The following is a 9,475-nucleotide window of genomic DNA, read 5'->3' on the forward strand; positions in this document are numbered from 1 at the left end:
TTTTGTATATTTCATTATAATATTTCCCTTTTCCTTCTCGAGCTGATCTTTGAAAATTTCTGATCAGCTCTTTGATTTCATCATTTCTTCCATTTACCTTAGTGGCTCTCTGATGAAAAACAAGTTTCAGAGTCTCTCCTCACATCTACTTTTTTTTTTTTTCAGTAAAAACAAGTCTTCTTGGGGGGAAAAGGTGAGATGACAGTAGCAGCAAGGCGCTTGGTCCCCCTTTCAGATCAAAGCTCCAGGCTGCAGGCAGACTCAGACAGTTCACCTGGCACAGCCAGCTGAGGAGTTCGCAGTGTGGAGGCCTGTAGGCTTTGGGGTCATAGGCTGCCCCACTGCTCCACAGGAGGGAACTGACTCACCTCGCCTACCTCCGTGCTCAGCTGCTCCCCGAGGGCGAACATCAGCCAGTACGGGAGCCGTACCTTCTCCTTCAGTGGGTTGGCCAGCAGCATGACCTGCGGCGGCTGGACGGGGCTGAAAGGGGAGAGCTCTGCTGGACGGGGCTGAAAGGGGAGAGCTCTGTGTCCGAGGGCAGCTGCAGCTTCACCTTCATGGACTTGGGCATGGCGGCCTGCAGCAGGATGCTCCTAATGGGCAGTGGGGCCGTGTTCAGCATGGGCACCACCACCACCAGCAAGTCGGGTTGCCCGGGCGGGCACTCCTTGGCGAAGTGGAAGAGGATGCGAAAGCCGTTCTTAACGTAGGCCGTCACGGGGAGGGTGCTGCTAGGCTTGATGGACTCAGGGGGACATGAACGCTGGCCAGGGAGAGCTCAGGCAGCTTTGCGGGGCTGCTCTGGGGCTCGAAGAGGGGGCTGCCGGGCTCAGCTGGGAAGGAGAGCAGAGGTCTGGCCGAAGCAGCGGTGGGAGGAGCGGGGAGGGTGTGGTCACAGGGAAGCCTGAAGTCAGTTGGGTCTGGTCCAGAAGCGGTCCGGTGAGTCCAGTGGGGCTGGGGCGCCGTCACCCAGGACTGAGCCAGGGTACTTTGGACCCAGTGCCGGGGCCAGTTCCATGGAGAAGAAGAAGGAGCCCGGACTCGGGGCAGGAAGGCTGGACGGGATGACGGGCATTGGAAAAGGAGGGGCTGCGGGGCTACTGGCTGCAGGGGAGTGCCATCTGCAGAGCCTTGGGAACATCTATTTTAATCTTTTTTTTGTTGTCTTTTAATGACCTCTGGCTTTCTTCATGTATGATGTTTTTATTTTCATCCTAGAGCTCACAAACTCTTTTGCCATTAGCGTTCAATGGGTCAACCCTGTTCTTGAAATATTCTCGATATTCCTGTGGACTATTCTCATAATATTTGGTTTGCAACACTTTCTGATCCTTTTGAGTGATGCCCATCAGCAAATGAAGATCACGAAGGATTTATTACAGAAAGCTTTACTCTATCCTCATCCTTAGTGTTGACTCTACTCTGATAAGGCAGTTCTTCATCAGTCATATTTTAAGTGCCTTCAGAACCGAAGGGCTCATCTGCTAGCATTATCTCAGACCATATTCTACTGCCATTCGTGAGCCGTTCCGTAACTGACAATAGTTCACTGCGATCCACGTGATTTCCAGTAGCTGATTCATCTGGAGTGGACAGCCTAGTCTTTCTTAGTAGTCTGGTTCTAGTGTGGGAACGCCACTGAAACCTGTTCTTTCCGGGTGACACTGCTGGTATTTGAAATCCCAGTGACGAGGCTTCTGGAATCACACAGGCCACTACAGTCTGACAAAATGAGAGGGATCGTTGTCTATAATGTTCTGTTTCGGTGATATCACTCTGGTTTTGGGATCACGGTTAAACTCATTTTATAAAATGATGTTTGGTGTTTAGCATGCTTTTTTATATTCCAGATTAGTTTGGGAAAAAAATCATTGTCAGCTCTTTTCTGAATGTTTAGTGCCTTTTAAAAAATTTTTTTTATCAGTACGACCCTCTATGCACAGAATTATTTTGTAGGCAGTTTTTTAAAAAATGACCTGATCAATTTCTTCTTTGTCATGAGCCTGTGCAGGTGTCTCCTTCAGTGCCGTGAGTTCGGCCAGCAGTCTGCTTGCAGGCATAGGTCCGTGTCTTCGAACGTTTCAAAACTGCTGAAGTACAGAGTTCTTCGTAGTGTTCTGTTGGCGCGATCATGATGCTATCCCTTTTGTTTGAGTACATTATTTACAGCTTCTTCCTTTGCCTTGTTAGATTGGCAGTGGTTTGTCAATGTTGTTAAGCCTTTCAAAAACCAACTTCTCGCCTTGTGGATCTTCCTATTGTTCTCTGATTCATGTCCATTTGTTTCTGCTTTACTGTTTCTTTCCTTCTGGTGACTGTAGGCTTATTTTTCTGGTCCTTTTCTGATTGTTGGGGATATTGGGTTAAGGTGTGGATATTAGTGTATTTACTTGTTTAGTTAACCTTTCATTAAAACGTAGGTAAAGATTTACAGAACAGATCACAGGGTCTATATTTAAAAATGTATGCACATTTTCTCTCAACTCATTTATTACCCCAATATAATGTGGCTTAAGTCGCATCCTCCTGTTTCCTGTTTCCATTTTTCTTTCTTCACTCTCTCCTTGGATACATGTTGCCATTTTGATCTTAAAAAATGCAGGGACTACTTGAGATTGGGTGAGATTGAGTCCTCTGGTCATCAAATGGTGGTGGTGGGGGCGGGGAGACAAGGGAAGGTCTCATCTTTTATTATCAGTCACTGATGGCAGGACTTGTAGCAAGTGGGTGGATTACGATGACACCACCTCTAGCCAGCTACCAAATCACCTGTCTGTCTCCTCTCTGGCAGCTTGTTCAGCTTCTTCTCCATGTCAGTAGTCGACTCACTTTTCTATCCTTTCCTCTGAAGCTCAGGGTTCCAGGCTGATCATCGGCATTTGTTTCCCCCTATTCCCAGTACCTTTGTTGTAGACAGTTTGTGGAGTGTGTCTGCGTACACCTACCATCTTGCCTGAAGATCTTTTACAATGTTCTTTTCAATATAGAATTTTCTAACCTTCGGATTTAATTTGGTAACTCAATGGTGGTTAACAATTGAATTCCTCTGTTTCTTTTCTTATAAACTGCTCTCTTAATTGTAGGATCATTCACATTTGTTCCATGGCTTCTCAGCTTCAAGCGAGGACGAGCCCTAGAAGAAAAAGAAAACAAAATATTGGTCAAAGAAACTGGATATTTCTTTATCTATGGTCAGGTATGTTCTAACTGGAATTCTGCCTTCACCGTAGACTGGCTTCCACTTTGTCCTCACTCTGATGAAGTATTTTGTTTAATCTTTTTCAGGTTTTATACACGGATAATACCTTTGCGATGGGCCACTTAATACAGAGGAAAAAAGTTCATGTGTTTGGGGATGAATTGAGTCTGGTCACTTTGTTCCGATGTATTCAAAATATGCCTGAAACACTACCCAATAATTCCTGTTACTCAGCTGGTAAATCCTATCTTGCAGACTTGCTCATTGTGAAATGAAGATATTCTTTGCTGATAACCTGAGCTTCACAACACAAGGGGTGGGGAATGGAGCACTGGAATCCAAGGAGAAGAAAAGGCACTCCTCAACACAGTGTGCTTCTCGTATCTTGAGTGATAAGCTAGCCTCTTTTCATTGAGATAGATAAAATCATTACTCATAGTCTTAGTACTTTTATGTAAATTAGGAAAGACAGCAACTTCATAACATTCAACAGTGAGAAAAATCCTACTTGTATTTTTCTCCACCCACATTAACTACAAAATTATTTGTCACTTATTCACAGGGTGCCAGGCACTGTTTTATTTACTTCAGATACTCTTGATATTATTTAGGTATTTGAGATGGTTTTAGATATTCTCATCTATGTAAACCTTTTCATTTAAGATGTGGAGTCTGAAGCCAAGAGAGGTAATGTAACTTAACCTAGTATGCAAAACTACTAAGTTTTAGAATGTGGTTCTGACCAGCCTGGCTTCATAGTATCCATCACATTCCTTTGAGCTGCTAAAGAGATGTCCTTGTCTCAGTCTGAGGGTCACAACCGTGGCAGAATTGCTTCCTCAACTTGCCACATATGATATTTTCATACAGATGATATCTGGTATCAGTGGACACCAGGCAGGTGAATTCTGGTTGTGAAAGTGTGAGAGCGTCCCTGTCTTAGAACTCAGTAGCAGTAAAGGAATGGAGAGGCAAAAGGAAAGATCAATGCCAGTTCATTTTAGGAATCTTCTAGTAACGGCAGACAATTTGGCCCCTGTGTGGTCCAAGTGATTCAGTGGTTTAGATCTTGACAATTGGGTTCCCCATAGGTGCCTTGGGGACCTCTGTTGGTGTAGTGGCTACGCGTGTGACTGATAATACCAAGGTCTGCAGTTCAAAAGCACCAGCCGCTCCTTAGGAGAAAGACGAGGCTTTCTACTCCAGTAAAGTGTCACCGTCTATGGAATTCATTAGACGGCAGTGAGTCTAGAGAGCTGATTTAGGAGAAAGACCTGGGATTCTTGTTGGGCAAACCAGGCATCGAAAACTCTGAGACCGACGGGGTTGCCATGCGACAGTCAGCTTGGTGATAAGCATGTGGCTTTTAAATCTTCATTTTTCTTTTGAACGATCATTTCAGATTAACCGAGGCTGGATTTAGGGAGCAAACGAGAATACGAAAACATCACACAATATATATAGATTGTGTAATTTTTAGCCAAACTTTCCAGAATCCTGGTGAATGCCTTCAGATCCAGACAGCTACTGTGAACAGCGGAGTCACATTGGGCTGGAGACTTGCTGCCACTTCAGAGATTTTGGAGGACAAATGAACAACCAATTGCTCAGACAGGAGGCATAATTCCGACTAGTTGAGGTCATTCCTGGTCTTGTAGTCAGAACAGTAGTTTTAAGTGCATGATGGAGAAGTTTCTGAAAGTGGAATTCCCTAATTTACATAAAGAAATGTTTCCCAGTATCTAGTGGTGACTGGCTTTGACACTTCATACTATTTATAAATAGCGAAGCTAGTCAGATATTTTACTTGATTATAGTAATTACAACTTAGAACTTTGAAATAATCCTTAATTTTTTTCTAACTATCCTCTCACAAATTTACTGCCTATTAGCCTTGTTTGCTGGTTTTCCTCGATGCCTCGCAATATATGAATCATTAACTTGGCTTTAAAGATATTTATGAATGCTAATACATTTTATTTATTAGACATTCTGTAGGAGGTTTATGCTTTTCGATTTTAATTTTTTTCTAGAATGAAATGGTATAAAACCATTAAATGTATACATTAATGAATCCATGAAATCAGTGTTTCCCGATGAACCTGAAAAAAATCACAATGGCTCCCTTAAGCACTTTAAAATATGTATTACCAAGGAACTGAAGCCGAGTTTTTTATTGTTTCATTAATAAACTAAATACATTTTTTTTGGTAGAGATACAGCTGACTGCCAGAGTCTGGAATATTTCAAATTCACGAGAGTGAATATTTACCTCAGACTCTGTGCTCTACACTCACTGGCAGTGTATGCCATCTGATAACGACTACTCAGCCCAAATCAAGCTTGTCTTACCTGGTAAGGTAGCCATCCAAAGACTTGCCAATGCCTACCACTCCCTAACAGTACTTGTTGTCCTTTGTCATTCATTAAAAAGGAAAGCCAGATCCTTGAAGATCGAAACTTTTGTCATTCTTGACCACTGATCTGTCAATGTCTGGAATAGTATTTGACACAGTGTGTCAGAAATAAACACTGACTGGTTGTACACCCAGCAAACCTCTTGGTTTTGAGGCTAGAAGAATGCTAACATAGATGTGTATATTCATGTAAATAAATTTGCACAGTTTGTTAAGAAAACAATGCAACGACATGCTCAATTGTTCATCAGCTATATTGATAATTCTTATTTGTACCAATTTATACTTGTCTGTTTCTCTATTCCCTCTTCCCCTTTCACTTTCCTTTCTTTTATTGCCTATTTTCCTTTTTAAAAAGAGGTCAGAAATTACCTTATAGGCTGAGCATAGTTCCTGAATTGTATTCTCTATTCCTGACTCATTGACTACATAGATGTATTCAGACACATGCACAATTATTGGTCATCTTTTAGAACTTGATTACTTTTTACTTATGACTATGAAGACAATTCTGATCACTTAAAGAAACATAAATATAGAAGGCTACGAAATAGAAATCCACTTGAACCCTATTTTTAATCTGGACTCCAGATAAAAACTACGCTAACAATGTGCTATATTAACAGTCTTTTGGTTGTTAATTTTTATATTAAAGTATATGGATCTTTAAAATTATAATTGGAACAACATAGTACATGTTCATGTGTGTGCATTTTTATTTAACATTATTATTAAGGGTTTTCCTTGTCAATAAAATCAAGTGAGAAATGCCTTTAATATTGCATCGTGAGCTCTGCCATAGTTTACGTAACTATTTTTTCTTACAGTTGAGCATTGAGGTTCTTTCTAGATTCTCAATTTATGGAAAGTGGATGATAACTACATTCAGGTGTTACAACTATGTTTATTTCTTGATATTTCTTGTGGCCAGTAGAACAGTAACTGGTGTAGAAGCTCACCAGTATACTTTGAGGTGGGGATGGCTATGGGTTGTCTTTTCCATTTTGCAATCACTTACAGTCCTGGTGAATACTTCTTTTGCAGGTATTGCAAAGCTGGAAGAAGGAGATGAACTTCAACTTGCCATTCCACGAGAAAATGCTAAAATATCACAGGAGGGAGATGGCACATTTTTTGGTGCATTGAAACTGCTGTGACCTACTTATATTATGTCTGTGGCTACTTCCCTTCCTTTCTCTGTACTTCTAATGAGAAAACACTTAACTGGAAATGCCAATGTAAAAGAAAAAAAAATCAGGCACCGTAGCTTTTTCTGTGAGATGTTTATTTTGGTTTGCTGAGACGAGACCAAAACAGGAAATTTAACAGACAACCACAGCCAGAGAGTGTCATGTGAATTATGAGAAATAGTGGACATTTAAGGAAAGCTAGAAGTACTTTTCACTATAATGTCTTATTGAGCAACTCAGTCATAACTTCTTGTCTGGGAAGAAGCACGTAGTTGAAAGGGACAATAATGATTTCTTCAAAAGTAGTATTCCACAGTTCACTAGTCTATAGGATAGTAAGAATTTAAAAATAAATCTCAGTCTTCTTTTCCATTTTTATGTAAATTCTTATTTTCAGTTAATATTGTGGAAAGTTAAAAAAGCTAGCATTTTTCAGTAGACATAGAAGTACCTAAAAGTTTAAAATTTAAAACAATTGAAGCAGAAATAAGATACAAGTATGATTTAAACCTTTCTGGTTTATTTTATACTTGTGAAAAAAATCTAGAAGCAGTTTATTTCTTATTTGTAAAAAAAATCTAGAAGCTCTTATTAGGCACTGAAGTAATGAAAAGTCTAAATTCTGAAGCAATTGAAGCAAAAAAATTGCATACAAAAAAGTGTGTTTCATACTTTTAATTTTTATTCCTAATAGTTTATGTTCCTGTTGGGATTTTCCCAGATACAGTTCCCAGGAGGAAAAAAGTTGCCTCCTGTGTGCACATACACTTATATGCATTTGTATAGTTCATTTCGATAACTTCAGAAACTTTTCATTGTGGGTCAATGCCTCTTCATACATATATGAAGCAATAATTGAAAAAGCAACTGCAGTTTTTCATATACAACATATAATATGGCCAATAAACGTTAAAGAGATACACTTATAAGAATGTAATATTATCCCCCTTTCCTTTTTATTATTTTGTTACGACTTGCTACTATTGTAGTTTACAGATTCCTCCTTTAAAACAAAGGGAAAAAATGTAACCTTCTTGAAATCTTGATATAGACACCATGTGCTGATGGTAAAGATAGGATTCATAGAAGACATCATCTTAATTTTCAATTTGCAGAGAGTCATACTGCAGAATGCTGTGATACTTACCTTTAAAATAGGACTTTCCTTTTTGATAATATTTGATTATACTTTTCATTATCTTTCTGAATTTAAATAATAAGAGATAGATGGCTTCCCAATGTATATTAAAATATTTTAAAGATGTTCTTTATAAAATAAAGAGAATGATTTAGATTTCATATCTAAATTAAAATTTTAGAGAAGTGATATGTCTAGAGTAGAAACAAGTACTAGGAGGCATGGTCAGTAATTTTCCTAGTTCCCTAACCCAATAAAAGAACCCTAGTGCTTTTGCATCATTGTCTGAGTACGTTTGCCTAACACCATTCAGCTTCTATATTTTGTAATGTGTACCTACTTATCATTTAAAAAATTAGGTGTATATTTGTAAAGCATTATAAAATAATATGTATTAGACTATGACAATAAACTGTCTGTAAACATGGATATCTTCTATGCCTAAAATTATTTAATTCAACATTATAACTAATATGTATATTAAATGGGATTTCTTAGAACAGAAGGTGGGAAAAACGCAACTACATTCAAATAGACCCACTTACCAAGCTATTGCTGTTGTGATCTATGACTTGCATCATAAGCCCTTTGAATTATTTGCCATATCATGTCGGGGGATGCGGGCTACAAAACAATATTTTAAAATCTTAATTTACTTTCAGTTTAAACCAGATATGAAAGACATACTCCATTTTCCTTTGTCTGTGAAGTTGTGAGGAGAATGTCTTTTATTAACTACAAGTTCAGATAAATATTAACAAAGAGAATGAGGATTAGGGATGTACGATGGACCAGTAGAAGACACTCCATTGCAGTAGTCGGGGTCAGAGTCCCTTCTCCCTTCCCCTATTTAGTTTAGGGAAAAAAAACAAAAACCTGTTGCAGTGGTTTTTCTACAATAGAGCACTTCCTGAGGTTTAAGTGACTAATCTCAGCTCAGATAACCATTGGTCCTACATCACAGGTTAGGAGTTCTGGTTGCAGATAACTGCATTTTTAATTCAGTGATCCCCTTCTGGGGGAACTAAATGAACTAGCAGAGCATCAAAAGTGAACTAATTCTCTGGCCAGGATGGCTCCTGGAGAAATAAGCTGCACCCTGAAAGTCAGGATGAAACGAGAAGATCCCTCAGTGTCACCTGTAATGGATGCAGCAATGGTTTTGTCAGAAGAATTTAATATCCTTCGTAATCTGAATTATAAAAAATTAATATTACTCTAAAGTGTTCTCTTTCCTAAGCGAGGGGTTACAAACACATGAACAGTTACCAATGCAGGCAGTATATATGTGTATGTGTGTGTGTATGTGTGTGTGTGTGTGTGTGTGTATACATATATATATCATATACTGCTTTCAAAGTTTTAAAACTGATTTCTAACAAAAATGTGTGGCCTCATCACATATTTTAAACTTCTTTAAAAAATTTTATTTTAAACATTGAAGGAAAATATATAATAAACCAGAGTCTTAAGCACGCTGCTTAATAGTTTTACAAAGAGAACAGACCCATGCAACTACCACCCAAAT

At 39.1% G+C, this 9,475-nt stretch overlaps 1 protein-coding gene across 1 annotated transcript in view; it reads left to right on the plus strand.

Annotated features, from left to right (window-relative positions):
- The window catches only part of TNFSF13B (TNF superfamily member 13b), a 54,792-nt gene extending 46,416 nt beyond the window's left edge, over positions 1-8,376 (plus strand). Inside the window, exons 4-8 of the mRNA XM_004704301.2 lie at positions 256-268; positions 1,461-1,478; positions 3,087-3,199; positions 3,289-3,439; positions 6,664-8,376. Of these exons, the coding sequence (XP_004704358.2) occupies positions 256-268; positions 1,461-1,478; positions 3,087-3,199; positions 3,289-3,439; positions 6,664-6,776 (408 nt within the window). The 3' untranslated portion in view covers positions 6,777-8,376. The remainder of the gene's footprint in view (positions 1-255; positions 269-1,460; positions 1,479-3,086; positions 3,200-3,288; positions 3,440-6,663) is intronic.
- The last annotated feature ends 1,099 nt before the right edge of the window (positions 8,377-9,475 follow it).

The sequence above is a fragment of the Echinops telfairi genome, unplaced genomic scaffold (assembly GCF_000313985.2).
Source record: "Echinops telfairi isolate 266 unplaced genomic scaffold, ASM31398v2 ScPeMD7_7467;HRSCAF=8505_1, whole genome shotgun sequence".
Lineage (NCBI taxonomy): Eukaryota > Metazoa > Chordata > Mammalia > Afrosoricida > Tenrecidae > Echinops > Echinops telfairi.